This window comes from Crocodylus siamensis, chromosome 13, assembly GCF_052110815.1.
Source record: "Crocodylus siamensis isolate JL-2025a chromosome 13, ASM5211081v1, whole genome shotgun sequence".
NCBI classification, from domain to species: Eukaryota; Metazoa; Chordata; order Crocodylia; family Crocodylidae; genus Crocodylus; species Crocodylus siamensis.
The window spans coordinates 21250242-21270163 of record NC_143407.1 but is presented as its reverse complement, the minus strand read 5'-3'; the positions used below and the strand labels follow the sequence as shown (position 1 = coordinate 21270163).

The window sequence follows — 19922 nt, the reverse complement described above, 5'->3', positions numbered from 1 at the left end:
TGCTTCATCACAGGCAATGAAGGGACTGCAGGAAGCAGAGCTATTAAATAGAAAGCAGTAATTGGAATTCAAAGTGTAGGGAAGGGGAAGAAAAAGGAGAAGACCACTGCTGGGAGGGGCAAGCTGGGTAGGACAAAGAAAAGCAAAGCAGTTAACCCCTCTGAGGGATACAGGACTTACAGAAGCTAATCTAGGCAACGGGATAAGAATCCATAGTCTTGGTTTAGACCATACTTAAAACACAATCCAGTCTGTGGGTGATTCCGTGTTCTGCAATTTCCTGTTCCAGGTCATTTTTAAAGATGATTCAATTACCATGACAACATTTGAACCCATCATAAAGGAACAACTCCCCCCGAACTCCCAAACAGGTATGGGCAGTGCTAACCTTGAACAAAGAAATCTACAAGAAAACAGCACAATTCTGAGATCAGAAAAATTTAAAAAGGAAGAACTGATTTCATGTCTGATCATGAACATTAGTAACATAAACAATAGGAGAAATCCAAACAGGTCTGAGTTTTATAGAACTGGTAAGAGCTGGAAGTATCCTTTAAAAACTGGGGCATCTTCTCATCTTTTTATTTCCAGGTTTAAAGAGAAATAAAGCATGGTGAGACTATTAAAGTGAGTACCATGAAAAAAAATACGAGGTTGTTTTATTGATGATTAACATTCCAAATCAACAGATCGAAAGAATATGCTAATACAGTGACTTCGATCGAGGTTTGGGCTTTGCAGTCTTTTAAAGTGACATGATGCCGTAATAATTTAAGGAAACCTCAATTCTTCTTCCCTATCAACTCATCACTTCATGTTCTTCACAAACTCTTCTCCTTTCTTGATAGAAGCTTTCAGCTCAGAAATGGCCTCAGCTACCATCTTTTCTTCAAAAGGAGTGATCTTTGCAATGCCCATATTCTTCTCAATTCCATTTTTCTGAAGGAAAAACGATTTTCAGGTTATACATTCACTGAATGAGGGACATAACTATTTTAAGAGCTCCAACAGACTGTCTTTAAAACACCAAAAAATGCCACCGTTGGTCCCAAACTGCAAATTTCAAACCCCATGGAAGTCTCATCCAAGAGCCTCCCACCAAGAGGGTGTTAAAAATGGGAACTACATTTCAATATCCATCTGGATTTTTCCACACCTGAGCCATGACGGGGTCAAGGAGAAGTGCATTCTCTCTCTTCTAGAACCAACTCGTCCTTAGAAGAGTTAAGCTGAGCACTGCTCTTTCTTTAGGCTTCCATTGCTTCCTCTTTTGATTGCTTTGAAGTCCAACCATTTCAACGAACCTGAAGCTTACTCCATAGAAAATGACTCACTTGCTAACACCCATCATCAGCTTTCCATGATGTAGATGTGTTGCAAAAAACAATCCTTTTTATGTCAGAGTCCATGAACCAAAAACCCTGCACCTGATCACCTACAACACTTCACATTTCTTAGCTTAAAAAGGATTCATGCAAAGGATGAGAGCAGAGAGGAGCCCCCCCTCCAGGACCACAATATTTTCAACTGTCATATTTAAAGAGTCTTTATTACAGTCTATTCTTAGTTACCAAATTATTGCTTAATGCCACAAGATAACCTCACGTTGTGGACAAAGCACTCCTCATCTAGGGTCTACATTAACTAAACTACAATTTATAGAAGCCAATAAACCTTGAAATCCCCAATAGGACTTCCACATAAAAACCATCAATTATTAGTAGTAAATCTCAAATGTAGTTAGCTCAAATGAAGTATGCAAAGAAGCAACTGAGACATGAAATTTGTGCTTGCCTGAATAAAATAAGTTACCAAAATAGTCAACACCTCATTTAGCTCTAAAGTAAGAAACTTGAAAGATACAGAGCTAGGGAAGGGTGTGGGCAGGCAGGGAGGCAGGAAGGGGCTAAGTGCTCCATAATTCTTAAAACTGGGAAAGTTCCTTTCTGAATTCTTAGAGGTGTGTGTAACCAGAATCGACAGCCTGGACCAAGTACTCTACACCTGTTCAGAACAGTGGTGCCCGACATTTTCAGCCTGCAGGCTGGGCTGTAGCTATGCAGAAACAGGGTTGGATCCCTCTTTCTGGGGCCAGCCCAACTGCAGCTGATCCAGTTAGATGGGGATAGAAATTTGACAGCAAGAGAGTGGTGGTAATTAACACTGCAACTGATCTCCTGCCACCAAACTTCCAAAATCGTGGGGGAAACACACCAGACGGATTACGTGGCTTTGGCCTGGGGTTAAGCAACCCTGGTTTAGAACACTAGTGCTCAATCATCCAGCGCCACAGGCTGGTTGTGTGGCAGGTTTGATCCTTGGTTATGACCTGGCAAGCTGGGCTAGCCTGCATGCTGACTCTGCATGCAAAGCAACCCCACTTGCCCATGCAATCTGAAGCAAGGCACAGCATCATCCAGCCGTGGGCTCTCCATGGTCGAAAAATTTGGTGACAGGGAAGCACCGTAAGCTTGGGAACCTGCAGCAATTAATGCTACCACCGTTCTCCCACAGCCAAATTTCCAGGACCATGGGAAGTCCCACAAGGCAGATAAAATGGCCTTACAGGCTGGAGATAGAGCACTAGTGGTCTAGAATAATGATGGTATGGTCTGGACAAGACGTACTTGAAGTATTGCAAGATTAAAATTCAGTGTACTCTCACAGAATACTGGGCTCAACATATGCCACCATCCAAAATACCTACCCCAAGCAGTAGAGGTGTGGAGAAGTATGGACACTCTGTCTCTTCTGATCTAACAAAGGAACATTCAATAACCCCTTCCTTGCCATTCATTGCATCCAAGATGGAGAAGACAAACCGAGCACCAGCATACGCCATAGACAAGGTAGCAGATCCTGTACAATTAAGAGACCAGAACATAGACATCACATCTTAGACACGGGCACCTGCAATTTAAACTTCTGACCCAGTAAGAGATCAGTACCAGAATAGGATAGAATCTGCTATCAGCCATTTGAACCCACTGCCAGACTTTTAACTATATGGCTGCTGTAAGCTCTAAAGCCAATGTAACCAAAAGATTAGAATATATGCATCTTCCTTCGTGTGAAATTTTCCAGATTTTTTTCTTTAGCTTGCTATAGCACTTTCTTCCTTTTGTGCTGGAACACAAGCAAGATTAAAAGAAAAAAAGCAGTAAAGAACAACTGAAACTGTGCTTTACTGTTCATATTTAACACGTCAATCCATAAGCACTGAATGAAGTCCAAGTGAAACAGCACAAATTACCTTTAACTTAACATTAACAGTAGCTTTTGGCCAGTGTCATACCCAGTTAACAGATGTGTTTGACTATATATACACATTAACCACCAACTGTTATATTACTCTTATGCGGTGAGTAACTTTTAATTTACGGAAGAGATTAATTCTTATAGTATTACTTTTCACCAAGGTACACAAGTCTTGGCTGTTGGTTGTACTAACTAGGACTGTGCAAAGCTCTGGTCACTGATTTGATTTGGTGGAGATGCGACCCAACTCGGCAGCTGCATCTCCAAATCCAAATACAATCAGGAGACCCTTTAATCTCTCTGAATCAAATCAGAACCCTCCAAATCAATTTGGAGAGATTCAACAATTTGGAGAAACAACTTTATATGTTTTTTCTACATACCCCAAGGTACCAGGTGGCTTGTGAACACAGATGGTGGGGTGGATGGAGTGTCCCACAGGAGTGTGGTGGGGGTCCCAGCATACTTGGTGGTAGACCCAGAAGTGGACCAGAAGCACTTCTGGCCCACTTTTAGGGTTGCTGCTGAGCGTGTGGGTGACCCCTGTCCTGGCTCCTGTGGCATGCTCCATCCACCACACCATCTCAGTGTTCACAAGCCTCGCCTGGTACCTTGAGGTATGTAGAAAAAAAAAAAAAGCCTGTATAAAGCTTTAAATTGAATCGAATCGGGACAGAGATCCAAATCAAATTCAATTGAATCACTGTCCCCCATATCGGGCTGAATCCGAATCAAATATATCCCGTTTCACACACCCCTAATACTAACCAACACTGCAGAAAGCTGTAACATGCACTGATTCACCACAGTCCATTACTAGGTTCAGTCTATCCTCACCTGTAAGAAAGCTGCTTGTATTCAGAACTGATGCAAGAGAGCTAAGATTTAAAAAAAGTCATTGTCCAGAACCAACCTGCTCCTGCTTTCGCTTTGACAACTTCAGTGCCAGCCTCCTGAATTCTTCCTATAAGTGTTTCCAGCTGATTTTGAGGAAACTCCACTTTTGGGGTACACTGAAAGGGAAGATCAGTTACTGTCCTGAGGATCAATCTTTACCTTCTCTGTAAAGATTTAGAAATAAGACATTCAAGCTCATTCATTTTTCTATTTCAAGAGCAAGTTTTCATCAGGGAGATCAATGTGCTTCACAAACAAATCCTCTTATGCCCATGACAGTAGAGACACATTCTACAAATGGGGTGGGGAAGGCCTGATTAAACTACAGGAAAAACCTGGTCAAGCCATAACAATTTGCTCAAGGTAAACTGCAACTTTAGCACAAAGCTAGGACTAGAACATTGGTTATATAGTAATTGTTACCATAACTCCCTGATGGCATACATGAAGCTTGGCTTATGTCTCTACAACCAGTATATAAAAGGATTTGGCAACCTTAAAATACATGCTGTCTATTCTACTGAATTTATCCAGGACCAACTAATACAGTTAGACTGCAACACTCCTGTTAACCACACTACCAAAGCAATCTGCTCCCATCATCCTGCGAACATCTTCCCTTCACTAGCTGCTATTCTGCCTGAGGTCCCCCCTCCTTCAGTAGCTCTACTATTTTTTTTTTTTAAATCTCCTTTCCTCACACCTCACTATTCCCTTATGTCTATTTTAGCACTGACACTGACTCCTAAGCAGGAAACAGCCAGCATTCAGGATACTTCTTTTCATTGCTCATATCCAACTGGTCTAGGCACAGGACAAGTAGTCAGATACAAGTCTACATCTCAGTTCTGCCATGAGATTTCCCCATACATCCATTAGGCAATTCACTTCACCTCTGTGCTTTATTTTTCCCCATGAATCAGAGGTAATACAACAATTCCTCAGGTGATGAAAACAGTGGCCCAATTCATATAATAGAACAGCCACAGAAATTCAAGTCTTAATGATTGCTCCTAGCTCTTTTCCTCAAGGATGCACACCATACTTTATTTGACAGTAAAATTCCTTAGAAGAGAAGAAAATAAGCCTCTGAAGTGCAGCATGTAAATATACGATGCTTTAAAAACTCCAAGAGGACTTTGTTTAAATTTGTACGATTAGAAACTCGTTCTGCACACTTTCAACGTGCTCCCTTATGAGCAAGCTTGTATAAGTAATTGCAAAGAGAATCCTTCCATTGCACCTCGGTACTTCAAAGATCATGAACATCAGCATTAATTAATGCTAGTGCAATATTGAACAAGGCCAGGAAACAAAACAACACTGCCCTCCCCTGTATAATTACTGGAGAATGTACCTGAGATATCAGAGGGATGATGGTCTTCCCCGCATGACCACCAATAACTGGAACATTCACTCGAGCTGGATCTAAACCCTGCAAAGGTTCGTAACTTTAGCAAGTTTTACAAGCATCTAAACAAAGGGCACAATAACATTTTAAATGCACCGTGACCTTCCGTTTTTTGGGGTTTTTTTCACCTCAGACACTTGGAACTCACTTAACACTACATAGAACAGATTTTCAGGTGTTAAGTATAGTTAGATTCTGAAAGGTGAATCAAAGCCACATTGTGAAGTTCTGTACTTATCGCAATGACCTTACAGTCACTCTGTACTGTACAGAATTAATACAAACTGGGGGTTTGCAGCTCAAGCAGCTTCATTTTCCAAACAATATTTTCTTCTCTGAATATAGCTTGGCAAGGCCTGGGAGAATTTGGCTCAGTCCTCTACAACTACAGACTTCAAAACTAGAGTGGGTGAAAATGCCACAGCTGCTAGGTAGTTCAGACTCTCAGGGAAGAACCATGAAAAGGTCAACATCTCAAGTAGAATTGCATTTTGCCAGATGGAAACCCAATCCTCATCCAGACTCTGGAAACACTGAGGTGCATCTCTGATATCCACTTCCAAGGAAGTCTGAAGCCATTTGGTTCTGTCCGCTCTTGATTTAAAGAGACCACGTCTAGGGCAAGTGATAAAGAAACAGAATGGGAAACATCTAAAAAAAGGAAAGACTGCCACCAACCTTTAGTTCAGCCACAAAAGTATTCGCTCTGACAATATCCAGCGTGGTAACACCAAAAATTTTGTTGGGATTATAGACTCCATGCTTTTTAAAGATTTCAGAAGTTATTGGGATGGTAGAATTTACCTGTAAGAAAGCAGCAAGAAGGCATGTATTAACACCCCGGGTTAATTAAAAATCACCAACACCACACTGGAGCAGACTGGTGCATAACCTTCTGAAAAACTGCAGACCAACTATTTGACAAGCTCTTCAACTAAATGAGAACAGAACTCAGACTGCTGAAGCATTATACCAGGGGTGAGCAAAAATGCCAACTGACGGCTGTCCCTGCAGCATACCACATGGGACCAAGCCCCACCCAAGGAAGTCCACACCCACTAACAACCCCCTCCCCACCCCTGGCTCCAGCCAGCAGGCAATTTTCTGACACAGCTGCCTTCCACTCAGCCACTCACAGGCTCATTGTGCCAGGCAGATTGGGTGACAGGTCAACCAGGAGCTAGAGCCCCATGTGCTGGGACAGGAGTTGCTCAGGACAGCCCCACACGGGCTGCAAGCAGCTGCAGCAGGGAGCTCTGGGCATGGGGTGGGGGAGGGGTCGCTTTTTCCCACGCTCTGCATCAGCTCATCCCCTGCCCTCCCCCTCCCCTTACTTGAGCTTCCTGCACTGGGTAGCCACCTGGTCCCAGGTCAGAAGCCCCTGCTGGGGGGAGGGGGCGGGGCCAGGAGGGCCCTGCTGTTGAAGGAGCCCTCCAGGGCTTCCCCTGGGTCCTACTGCCCTGATCCTGTCACCTTTGTTGCCGCAAGCAGAGTCCCACTTTTTCCTCACAGACAATGGGCCAGGGCAAGGTAGCTTTTGCAGGGGGGCCTCCCTGTCCCCGGGGTACACTGATACCGGGGACTGGAAGCCCCAGCACACTGGACGCAGCAGCAGCCAGAACTTCCGGCCCAAACAAGCAAAGATGTTTCCAACCCACTGAGCGGGAGGACAGACCAAACTCAAAACACGGCACCCATGTATCCCTTCCTGTGTCTTGCATACCCCCAGGGATGTGTACCACAGGTTGAGAAACACTGTTTTAACACTATATGTTCAGGGCCTCCAGGATATTCATACTCACTGGATTAGAAATAATACAGATGATGGCTTCTGGACAGTGTTTTGCACAGGCAGCTGTCAAATTAGCAACAATGCTGGCATTGGTATTGAACAGGTCATCACGGGTCATACCTGAAAGTCAAAATAATAATTTTTTATTTTTATTTATTTATTTTTTTACCAGTTATTAGCCAAGGACTGTCAATTACTTAGCAGAGGACCCAGTCAAAAGCAATCTACTGCCTGGAGGAAGTAGCATATTGATTATAACTCCAGGCTTCTTCATTTGAGAGAAGCCAAGTCAGGACTATCAGTGGTAAGGGTCCACATTGCTCCATTAACAGTAAACTTGATTATGAAAGGGTTAAGCTTCATATGAGTAAAAAGGGCTTAAATTACCTTCCTGAGAAAGCAAGGTCCTCCTGTCATAACCCAGGGAAGTCCAGACAGCCTAAATGTACTACTAGTACTATATCAATCTGGACAAATACCACTTGGGAATTGAAATATGCTCAAATACCACTAAAAGAAGCAAGTATTTGCCCCTACTACATGTTTTACCCCATTTATCTATTCAGGTACTAAAACGGCCTGCATCTCTGCAGTGTCTGTTTATTATTACCTACCAGCTATGAAACAGGCTGATACTTGTACCAGTGTGAAACATCCCTCTTCCACACTCCTAAGTATGTTCTTTCATTAGGTTTACAATTAGATTTAGCATCTGGGGCTCTAGGTTTTATTTCCTACTTGACTGTAGACTATATGACCTTATGGAAAAAGCAAGCAACTTGTACTTATTTGTAAGGGTCATAACGTACATCACAGGGGTGTTAGAAACTTTTGTAAGTATTTGTACAGCTAAAGAGCCTTAGAGAAGGAGATAGAAAATAAGTGGCAGTACTACATTATTGGGGATTTTTTGTTTATTTGTTTTTTTAAATACTCCCCCCATGATTTGTCCCTTGTTCCAATTACCAGCAGGATAGAAATGAAGTGTTGCTCCTGGAACAACTATAAGTCCTACTCTATGCACAAAGCATATGCATGGTTAGTTTGTTTTTTTAAAATAAGGCTAAATCTAGGCCAGGCCCCTCATTGCAGTAGCTTCCTTAAATACAGCCCTGCAAGGCAGTAAAGTATATCCATCAGAGAAGAGGAACTCAGACAAGGATTAATTGATGCATCTAGTATTAGACAGGAATGGTATTACAACCAGTTACAGAAGCCAGATCACCCAAGTCTGTTCAGTGTCTTAAGCACAAAGCCATGTACTGAGGGTATTCAAGATTTATACAGAGAAATAATGTGTTTTGATGCCTTAGTCACAATAATCCAAATGTTAATCTAAATAATAATTCTTAATACAAAAAGAAGAGCATACCTGGTTTCCTAGGGACTCCTGCAGGAATAACTGCAACTTCACAGCCCTTCAGACAGTCTGGCAACTGCTCAGGACCCAGGAAGCCTGCAATGAAATCACTACAGGTTTTACTCTTTTTACAACTTATTATTAAGTAGCTGTCCAAATATGATCTGAAGTAGGATATTATATTAATGGACCGTAATCTTGACTTTAAATTTAGCCTTACTCTATTAGTAACAAATTATGAACAGCCAAACAAATAGCAAATTATGTAGCCTGGATGGAATTCTTGACTAATATTAACTTCACCCTTTTGAAATAAGAATGGTAGGTTTAACTCCTTCCTACAGTCCCCAAGTACCTCTGTCCTGAAAAGAAACCATTTGCAATTACAGCCTATGAATCAACACAAGTTATACCTCCTACAGAAGTAATCAATAACCCTTTCTTTCTTTTTAAGTCCCTAAAAATAAAAAGCAAGCTAGAAAAGCAAGTATATCTTAAAGGAATTCTAAAGTTTCACTGAGAACTTTCTATTATTAATGCCCTTTAGAGGTGCAATCAGAGCATGAATCCATGCACGCAGTTTTAAAGACTTATTATATCAACTACTCTTCATATGACGTTGAGTTTATCAAGGTTCATAATACACTGATAGCAAAGACCTATGCTCAAGCTTTTCAATTTTTATTGAATCAACCTTTGTGACCAAAGTGAGCATTCACAGTAGAGCAGTGATGCTCAACCATTTGGCCTCACAGGCCTGATGAGTGGTGTGGAGCCCATCTAATCAAGCCCTGACACCACCTTCTCCCTACCCTGCATGCCAGGATTGGGCCCTGAGGTCCTGGCACTGCCCCCTACATGCCAGGATTGGGTCTCAAGGGCCCAACGCCACCCCATCCCAGCCCTTCACATAGGGATTGGGCCCTGGGCCCAGCTATTACCCCCATCCAACCCTGCGAGCTAAGATTGGCCACCAGATCCAGTGTGCATAGCCCAGGGTTCTTTGCAGGTCTGGAGATATGGTAGCAGAAGAACAGTCCTACCACTCCCCCACTGCCAAGTTTCTGGACCTGTGGGGAGCCCCACAGGCCTGAGGACATGGCATCACAGGCCAGATATGGCCTACAGGCTGGAGGCTAAGCACCCCTGCATTAGAGCCATAGACAAAAAATGTCAGTGAGGTATGCATAGCCAAAGAGTAGTCTGTCAAGAAGAACAAGTAGTGCCCTACTTTATATGAATAGTGGTATGTATCCTACACAGGACATGTAAAACCTTTCTGAACACATCTCTATAATTTAAAATGACTTGCAGTACCTCTGACATTGGCTCTAGTCTCAATGTGGCTGAGGTCAGCTGCAACACCAGGAGTATGAGCAATATCATATAGGTTGAGGTTGTGCACCAAGGGGCTATTCTTCAGTAGAAGGGAAAGTGGCTGGCCAATCCCTCCAGAAGCTCCAAGTACTGCCACTTTGGCACTGTTCTGTGGAAACAGAAAGAGGATTATGCTTTAAAGATTTTTAGCCGTCCTTGAACAGTGGCTCCATTAAGTCACCAGCTTTAATCTCCTTCTGTTACAAAATCAAAATGCAATTGCATGCACAGCTGGATGCAAAACTAAACTTATTTCCCCCTCACCCTGCCATGCTCGTGACCAGGGAACCAGGTTTTCCATTTGTGATGGAAAAACCTGGTAAAGCCCAGATTTTCTCCTTTAAAAGAAGAAATACACAGGTTAAGGCAGGTTTCCCCTTGCAGGCTGGCAGAGTTCCAGCATGCAAGAGGCTGCAGTTAGATAGGGGGCGCTATGTGCATGTACACATGCACATGGCCTCCAAGGAGCCTGGAGAACAGCGCCCCACTGGTATGTGTGTGCGCGCACGGGGGGGGGGGAGGGAAATTGAGGCCCCCATAACAAAGGAGGGCAGGGCTGGGGCTGCTGCACAGCCTGAGCAGTGCGTGGGGCTGGACTGCATGGCTGCAGGGCCTGGCTAGGAAGTGGGATGGGGCCATGTAGCTCATCCAGGGGGGCAGGGGAGGACTGGCTCCCCACTGCTGAGCACACTCCTGGGAGGACACGTGCTCCCCAGATCAGGAAAGGAAGGCTGGCTGCTGTAGGGCTCAGGCTCCCCACCCTGCTGTCCTGCCCCAGGGCCTCTGCATCCCAGTGGACAGAGCAGAGCAGGACCAGGCAGCAAAGCTCAGTGCTGCTGCTGCTGCAATCCCTGTACTGCCATAGCGAGGTGCCCCATGCCCATGGCAGCAGCAGGGAGCACAAGGCTGCATCATCGCCACCCACTGCTGCCAGGCAGGCAGGGGGTACCTCTCCAAGGCAGTGGCAACTAGCTTCCCCACCTGGCCCTGCTCTGCCCTGCTGCACCAAGTCCAGTCCAGTCCACTGGGTTGCAGAGGCCCTGGGAAGGACAGCAGGGCAAGGAACCCAAGCCCACAGCGGCCAGCTTGCATACCTCCCCTCCTCATAGGCCAGAGCTGCCCATGGGGGAGCGGAAGCCAGGCTCCACACACCTAAAGCCAGGTTGTCACCACTTGTGGGAAGCAGTCGGGGTTCAAGGAATGCTGCAGGGGGCTGCAGACCTGGGCCCTGACCCTGTAGTCCTGGCAGCTGGGGACTCCCTCTGGCCAAGCTGGGCAAGGGGTGCGGAGGGAGAATCAATGGGGCCAAGGGGGGAAGAGGAACAGCCGCACCTGGATCGGTCTCTCGGTGAGTGAAAGGGGGCAGAAAGAGCTGATTTTCCATGCTAAAAAAACCAAAACTCAAACATCAACATTAATAAAATAAATTCTAAATGCCTATAAAAGTGACTGAGGCACTAGTAGGCTTCCAAACTACTTTAAAATTGTAAATATATCAATGAAACATTATGTTCAACTGAAGCGGCATTTTATTTTAATCATGGATTTGGGGGCTTTTAATTAGAAAACTTGTGGATTTTTAATCAGAGAATGTGTGATTTTCTAAACAGAAAACCTAGATCCCCGTTCATGACTTAACTGTAAAGATACAAAGTTGAGGGATGTTTGTCACAGAATTTAAGACAACGTGAACCTTATTTAGGCCAGGGATATTCCAGGTATATTTGACCCCTACCCCAAGACAAGGGAGCAGGCTACAAGACATCAAGGTCCTTCCAGAAGGTCTTTCCAGAAGAATACCAGTTTAAAATATAGGAAAAAGACTTAAAGGATCCTATAGATCCTTTCAGGCAAGGGAAGATACCCAACTGATTATCCGCCCTCAGACTGGATCTCTCTCCCCAAAACAGGTACAACCCAGAACTCTGCTTGGGATTTATTTCTGCTTATTATGAGCATACAGTCTTTCCAATTTTAGATGCTAAAGCCTATCTTGGTGCCTGGCATGTTAGTAGGAATTTTTTTTAAAGTTACATAAAAAAAAAAAAAAAGGTGACTATTGGGTTTTCCTACCACTTCTGGAGAACAGCCTCAGAATAAGATCAGACAGAACAGCTAGAACAAATGAAATGCCTAGCTGTGCTCTAATATCAAGAAATAAAAAGGTAACATTGTATGCCACAAGTTCAGCCAATTTTAAATTGCATCTTAGTTCTAGAAGAACAAAGTTTGCAATTGGGACAGAATAACTACATGCAGTGTACAGGAACTGCCCATCTATAGCAGAGAGCTCAAGCTTTGCAGGACACTGGTAAAATGACATGCTCTGGTAAATTGATAAAGCCCCTGAAACAGACTGCCAGCTGAAATTCTGGGATGGTAGCAAAGTTATCATCTGATGATAAAAGTGATGTGGACTGCACACTGGCAAGGCAGTGAAGAAAGAACCCTGAACTGCCTTGCTGTTCTCAGAGGACTATAATAATTCACCATTACCTAGTTGACTCTGGACCTTTAGCAAGCACTTCACTGATATACAAGAGGATGCTCTGAAACAGCAGTCAAATAATTGCCAATTAAGAATTAAAATTAAAAAAAGAGGGCATAAAACTACATGAAGATCCTTAAATAGATCCTGGAAGCATTAAGCTCACTGCTACCACTCAACATGAAAGTGGAGACTTCCACTTTGCAGAATGCAGTCTTGTTCTTACTTTTGCCATCATTCCTAACTATTGTTCACAATTTTAAAAACCACGTACTTCAACTGGAAAGATTGAATACTCATTTTTAATTATTGCTTATGAAGTCTTTATATATTTTTGTGACATAGTACTCATTTTGCCACTGGCATTTTAAGACCTAGTTTAAATACAGCTGAAGTGATAACTAGGAAAAATCCATTCTGTTGCCAGACTTCACTTACCTTGCAACATCAGGACCACTGCCCCCTTTACCCGGGAAGCAAGAATAAGAAGGCTGAATAACCAGGCTTAATTAATCTGGAGAAGAGAACACTGAGAAGGAATGTGATAACAGCCTTCAAATACCTGAAGGGTGGTCATAAAGAGGATGGAGATAAAATTATTCTGTGTGTGGCCACGGGGCACAGTACTAGAAGCAATGGTTTTAAAATTCCAGCAGGAGAAATTTCTTCTGGATATCCAACCTAACCTTCCCTATAAGCATGGTCAAGCATTGGAACAGGTTACCTAGCAAAGCTCTGGAATCTCCATCCTTGGAGATTTTCAAGCGCACGCTAGACAGACACTTAAATCAGATGGTTTAGGTGTGCAAACATGATTCACAAGATAAAGCCAGAGATTTCAAAGAGGAATATATGGTGTTAAAAATATTCTGTCCTGTTGTGGTCTTTGCAACAAAATTGCTCAAGTATTTTTCTGTAGTCAAAAAATGAGGGGAAAAAAAAGAGCTGGCATTTTCTAAGAGGTGCCTTGAGCTGAATGAAAGGTTCCTTGAATCTAAAAAGGTTGAGAACCACTGATTTAGTAGGTAGGTTTAGGACCTCAGGAAGTCCCCTTCAGCCTTACTTTTCTCTTATTCTATGCTGGGGAAATTTCCTCATGCCTAGCCTTAACCCAGAACCCTTTGGGACCAGATGCTTATATTACCCATACAAGGCAGTCCTCAGACTTGCAACAATTAATTCCTGGAAATCATGCCTTAAGTCAAAACGTTGTAACTTGGAACCAATTTTCTCAGAAGAAACAATGTTATAGATGGGGGACTGGTTCCTGAACCAAGGCCCAATACCCTATTTTCACCAAAAATACCCTATCATGTTGTACTCGATTAATTATAGATGAGTAATATAGCTACATTAACGTATTTATAATGTAAAAAGAAATCACATTGATTTGGAAGGAATTCTTTGAGGCGACTTTGCCAGACTTTTTGAAAGGCTCTTGGTTGGACCTTTTGAAGGGTTCTTGGCTGGAGTCTTCTCAGGAGTCTTGGATGCAGGTTTTTCTGGAGTCTTGTCCGCTTTCTGAATGAAAGCATCCAAGGAAATTTGGACAGATGTTGGAGAATGAGTGATGCAGCAAACTTGTTTGCTGGCATGGCATGGCATGGCACAGCATCGGATCAAGCGCTGTAAAGTTGAAACCAACACCATAAAGTTGAAAAGGGGTGTTAATTTATAAATGTTGCAAGTGCTAAACATTGTAACTTGAAACGTTGCAAGTCACAGACCACCCGTATTTCACCCTGAATGAATCAAGAGGCTAAACTCTATTTCATAGTGCTTGGGATCAGAAGGGACCTAAACAGATCATCAGGTCTGACCCTCTGCCCAGGGCAGGAATGGATGTCGCAGTCCTATCACCCCAGCCAAATATTTGTCCAGCCTCCTCTTGAAGACTCCCAAGATAGCAGAGAGCACCACCCTTGGGAGCCCATTCCAGAGCCTGTATTCTTAGAGGCAACCTCTGGTTCATACCAGACCAAGTTTGAGGCCTTCCATCACAAGCTCTTTGCAGACTCTCCCCCCGACTGCAAGAATCTCAAAATTCCTAGATGTTTTGAAGGACTCATTTGAGATTAAACCCCATGTTTCCCCAAACAAGGCACTGAAAAAACTGCATACCAAGCCTTCAATGATACCAAACCGCCACAATCACACCTGCAGGCACCATTCAGTCCATCCAGAAACCAGATGCGAGTAGAGAACCCTCAGAAGACAAGACCTCTCCTTGCATTAAGCATGATGCCCAGAAGCTCTCTCAGAGCCTTTCTGGATATACCAATAAAAAGCAAGTATGTGCACAAGGGAAAAATTTGTTGCCAGACCTCACTTGCCCTGCAACATCTGAACCACTGCCCCTTTACTCGGGAAGCAAGGCTTAAAAGGAAAAGCTGAAAGAACTAGGCTTATTCAGTCTGAAGAGAAGACCAAGAAAGAACTGGATAACAATCATCAAATACCTGAAAAACAAACAGAGGGAAGATGGAGAGAGCCACAGGCACCAGAACAAGGAGCCATAGACTTAGGCTACAGCAGGGAGTCTAGGGTGGAGATGGGAAGGAAGTTTCTGACAATGCAGGGGGTCAAGCCCAAGAGAAGTCGTGCAATTTTCATCCCTGGAAGTCTTCACAAGCAGGTCTGACAGACACTTGTCTGGGATGATTTAGTCAGGGATGATCCTGCCCTGAGCAGAGGGCTGGACTAGGTGGTCTCATGGAGTCTCTTCCAGCCCCACTTTCCTATGATCCTGCCATCAGGTACTGACATCCATCATCCAGTCACGCAGCTTGAAGGACTTACTTAAAGCTGGGGCTTTCAAGTCAGCAAAAGAGATGCAACGTAATAAGAATCACGAGGAAGCAGGAGCCTAAATCTCATTTCTTTCAAACCCAGCACGGAACTGGTTCTGCCTATCTGTAACAGGCAAACAGCTCCCTGTGACAAGCTGGAAATAAGGCATGGCATCTGCTGACGAAAGGGCCCACCAGACTTCCCGCCGGCAGGGCACGCGCTTCCCCCGGGACCCGGGCTTACAGGGGCCGCAGCAATTTGCTGGGTCGAGTAACGGAAAGAGTGCAGCTCTGGCCCGCCCGCGACCCGCCCAGGAGCAGACTCCCGGGAAGGGGCCGGGGGGGAGCTGCGGCCTCGGGCACCAGGGAGAGGTCGCTTCGGACCCACGGCCGGGAAGGGCGGGGCCGGGGGGGCGGAAGCAGCCGCCGGCCCCGGCCCCGGCCCCGGCCCGGGGCACAGGCGGCTCGGCGGTACCTGCGCGGAGGTGGCGAGGCCGCGGCGGAGCGCGGGCGCTAGGCGGCACAGCATGGCGGAGGCAGCGGCGATGGCGTAGGCGGCAGTGACTCCAACGACCTCCACAGCGAGAGGGCGGGCCGCGCCGGCGCCGCGATACTTCACACCGCGCGCCGCGAGAATCCCGCCGCGACACCACGCGAGATCTCCCGGCAGCGGTCCGCGAGAGACCTCTCACCCAGACATCGCGAGATTTGCAGGCGAGCGGGCTTGTCTTCCCCTCTGACGTCAGCCTAGGTTACGGCGGAGCGCGTGCCGTAGCAACCGGGCGGTCAGCTCGGGCTGGGGGCTGGGCTTGGGGTGGGGGTGGGCCGGGCCGGCCGGACTCGGAGGGTCCTTCCGCCAGCGATCGCCTCCTGCGGGGCCAGGACAGTGGACGCCTCGGGGAAAGAGGTGACAGGCCCCCTGTTTTGTCCAGTTGCTATGGTAACCGCCGCTAGGTGCCATAGCAACCGCCGCTGAGGATGGCATGGGAGGGGTTGCCATGGCGACCGCTGCCCCAGGGGCGGCAGGTCAGAGACACCAGTGCAGGTGCAGGTGTAAGCGACCCGGGCAAGGCACCTGGGCCTGTTCTGCTGAACACCCACCCTCAGCGTCACCCAGGAGCAGCCCTGAATAGCCTTCACAGAGGGCATTTACCCCCTGAAACTATTTTGAGAAAATGACAGCTGGATGGATCCTTCTCTGTCATTTCTTGCTGGGGTCACGCAGGCAGGTTCAGCTGCTCTGACCGTGACAGGCCATCTTCATCTTCCACAGCTGAAGGTGGCATTGTGTTTCAGGATGAATTCTGGCCTCTTTCCTCTCTGTTAAGGCCTCTGTCCCTGCAGTCCTTGTGGCAGCGGTTCTCAACCTTTTCAGACTCGAAGCACCGCTCTGCATCACTTTGGGGAACTGAGCAGCACCCCAGTTCAAAAGCTAATTTATTAATTGCAGGGCTTATGTCCTTACAGAGGGACAGGCAGTGGGGGAGCATGAGCCTGCCTCCCTCTGCTTATCGCCTCACTCCTGAAGCCGGAGTCTGCCTGTATTTGTTTATCTCCTCACACTTCCTACAACCCACTTAAAATAATCTTCACCCTGGTCGAGAATCACTGCCTCATGGAGTCAATATCCCACATGGCCCAAAGGACAAGCCAGGGTCCAAAGTGATTGTTTTCATTCATTGATGAAATATAACATATAAAAAAAGTGATTTTTTAAATATTATTTAGATTCTCAAGGACTCACCTTCTTGGAGTATTTTGATTGTTCATTATTATATCCACCCAGCAACATGGCAGGATTGGTTCTTTGTGAACCCACTGAACTTTACAATATCTTGAACCAATCCATGAACCTCACCAGGTTAACTGAGCCAAACTATCTCTGCCTATTGGGTAAGTGAACAAGAATGCAGATGTATATTTTTATATTCACTTAGTGAAAAGGTAATTTTTGTTATAATGACTGTGACTGGATGGCTGTAAAACTTTCTACTTTGGTCAAAATCCAGCTTCTGGATATGTCTGAAAAATCAAGGTACTAGGCAGCAGTAATAGTTGGCCAGCTCCAGAAAGGACTGTATTTGTTTTTTTGTTCATGGCACACTATAATCCCTTAGGGCCTACACCGTATCCACAAATGGGTGTATTTTCCTCCCCTACTCAGAAACCCTAAAATTGGGTGTCCTGTTGCCCTCTCTCTTTGGGTTGGCCATCAGACCTGCAGCTTGTAGTCCTTTTAACACTGCCATCAGATGTCATGGGTGTTCTTCCCAGGTCTCCAAATTCACTACCATATCATTGATATATGCAGCGGCATATCCCCAGTGAGGTGCCAACACCTTATCCATCAGGTGCTGGAACATTGCTGCTGCTCCATGTAGGCCAAACGGCATCTGAATGAATTCAAAGCCCCCATGGAGTGGCAAATGGAGTTTTCTCCTGAGAGTTTGCTGCTAGGGGTATTTGCCAGTACCCCGTCTATGATGGAGATAAACTGCGCCCCTTCCCCGCCACATCCATTCCAGCAAGACCTCTACCCAAGGCATGGGATAAGCACCAAAGGACACTGCTGTTAACTTTTCTAAAAATCAGTGGAAAACCTCATGGTCCTTTTTTGGGACTATACTGATGGGATTTCACCAGGTGCTTCTAGATACTCTTACCATCCTATCTGCTAGCATCTAGGTGACCTCCCGGTGCACAGTTTCTTGGAGTTTTTGGTGGATCTGCCACCAGCCCTCCTGTACAATCTTTCCTAGCACCTGGTGGGGGTCTTGATCCAGTGCTCCACCCATTGAGTTTTTCCCAGGTGGTCTGAAAATACTGTTCTGAATTGCTGTACCAGCTGGGCTGCTTGCTGCTGCTGCTGCTGCATGCGTCAACCCCCCACCCATCTTGATAGGCCATCCTGAGCCTTGTTCTGGCACTTCCAGACCAAACTTGTCTGATTCTGGGCTCAGGGAGTCCCTCCCCCCACCCCTTTACAGCAACAAACAGGGCCTCCCTATCCACCCACCTCTTTAGGAGGTTGATATGGTATAGCTGCTGAGTTTTATGCCTGCCCAGCTGCCATACCTCATAGTCCACTGGGCCCGTGTGTCATATCACCTTGCATGTCTGTTGCCACCAGGGCATAAAATTGGAGGCCTCATCAGGTAGCAGTACCAGTACCTGATGACCCTCATTGAATTGCCTCTTGCATGCCCATTGACAGCCTGCCTACCTTAGACTGTTTGCCTCTCCCTCGTCTCCAAAACACGTGCTACTAGGCTTCAAGCCGACCCTTCCTGTTGTTCCCAACCTTCTTTGATCAAATCCAGAATTCCCCAGGGGTGGTGGCTGTACAATAGCTCAAACAGTGAAAACCCAGTGGTACTCTGGGCAGCTTCTTGGTAGGTGAACATTCGGGCTTATCCCACCTCTGCGCGTCTCACCTGGTAACTTTTTTAAGCATACTCTTAAGGGTCCGGTTGAACCATTCAGTCAGCCCATCTGTTTGAGTTGCAAATGGATGTTTGAAGAAGGTGTCAGATTCTTAACATAGCACAGACCTCTTTGAACACCTGAGCCAAAAAATTGCTGCTCTGATCTGTTAGTATTCCTTCGGCAGGCCCACGTGGGTAAATATCTTAAGCAGTTCCTTTGCCACTTTGCCCATGGTCACTGTCCTCATGGGGTCCACCTTTGGATATTGGGTGGCGTTATCCACCAGAACCAAAGTGTATTGGAACCCTGCATTACTTTGGGGCAATGGCCCCATGATGTCCATGGCCACCCATTCAAATGGTCCTTTCATGAGCAGCATGGCAACCAGTGGGGTTTTCGGGGGACAGTTTGAGAGTGTTAGTTGGCACTCTGGGTAGGACTGGCAAAACTGCCTGTAACAGGGCCGATTTACCTTTGGCCCACCCAACCTGTTTCTGGGCCAACCGCCTGACTCCTCACCTGCCATACCTTGTTATTAATTAATTAATGATCTTAATTGGGTGGGAGGCTGCCCATTCCTTGCCCTGATGCCAGGGGGCACTATATGCGGCTCCATACCACCCCTACACAGCAGCCCATGCCTCACAGATGGCATCCGCTGATGTTAGTCTTGCCAGCCCCACACTCCTCTAATCAGGACCCCTCTAAGATCCCTCCATTCTGGCAGCCTACCCTGCCTTAATTCAGGCCATCTAGCTCCCTGAAACTATTTTCCCCTCTCGGGTGTGGTCCCCCCGGGACCTCTGGCCATACAGGCCCTAGCCTCACCTGCAAGGCCAGTTGAAAACCCCAGGCCCTCTTAGCTCTGCGTGTCCCTCACAATGACCCCTGGCCCTTTTGACCATTCTGGTCCTAGCCCCAGCATCGACTAGTTGAGGGTATTCTCTCTATCAGATCTGAGTCTCTAGCCCCACTCTTTTCCCTGGGGTCTGCCCTCTGGGCCCTAGTAGCAGGTGACCCACCTGGTTGTGGGGGCTGGGGTTAAGGTGCCCCAACCCACCTTTCACTAGGGTGGTAACTGGCCTGGCATTTCCTCGGGGCTCCCATGCCACTGAGAGCTGCAC

The 19922-nt window shown here is 46.0% G+C and overlaps 2 protein-coding genes across 4 annotated transcripts in view; one reads left to right on the top strand and one right to left on the bottom strand.

Annotated features, from left to right (window-relative positions):
* Positions 1-627: 627 nt before the first annotated feature.
* On the bottom strand, positions 628-15981 carry MDH2 (malate dehydrogenase 2). The gene is made up of 9 exons (XM_090025392.1): positions 15848-15981; positions 10036-10204; positions 8731-8814; positions 7369-7478; positions 6245-6370; positions 5513-5590; positions 4172-4271; positions 2708-2859; positions 628-939 (listed from the first exon to the last, which is right to left on the bottom strand). The coding sequence occupies exons 1-9, from the start codon at positions 15899-15901 to the stop codon at positions 808-810; spliced, it is 1005 nt and encodes a 334-aa protein (XP_089881518.1). The 5' UTR covers positions 15902-15981; the 3' UTR covers positions 628-807.
* Positions 15954-19922, top strand: part of STYXL1 (serine/threonine/tyrosine interacting like 1) — a 24640-nt gene continuing 20671 nt past the window's right edge. For 2 of the 3 annotated variants that reach the window (XM_090025396.1, XM_090025393.1), the window contains exons 1-2: positions 15954-16086; positions 17101-17265. In XM_090025396.1, the coding sequence (XP_089881522.1) occupies positions 17163-17265 (103 nt within the window). In that variant the 5' untranslated portion in view covers positions 15954-16086; positions 17101-17162. Of the gene's footprint in view, positions 16087-16189; positions 16280-17100; positions 17266-19922 lie in introns of those variants that run through there. The other variant, XM_090025395.1, reaches the window with a different exon arrangement.

Excerpts from the sequence above, each read along its gene's own strand:
- MDH2 (XM_090025392.1), bottom strand. The coding sequence starts at position 15,901 with ATGCTGTGCCGCCTAGCGCCCGCGCTCCGCCGCGGCCTCGCCACCTCC. Across the intron at positions 8,815-10,035 it reads GACTAGAGCCAATGTCAGAG|GCTTCCTGGGTCCTGAGCAG; the intron begins GTACTGCAAGTC and ends ATTTCATTGCAG. Across the intron at positions 7,479-8,730 it reads AGGAGTCCCTAGGAAACCAG|GTATGACCCGTGATGACCTG; the intron begins GTATGCTCTTCT and ends TTTGACTTTCAG.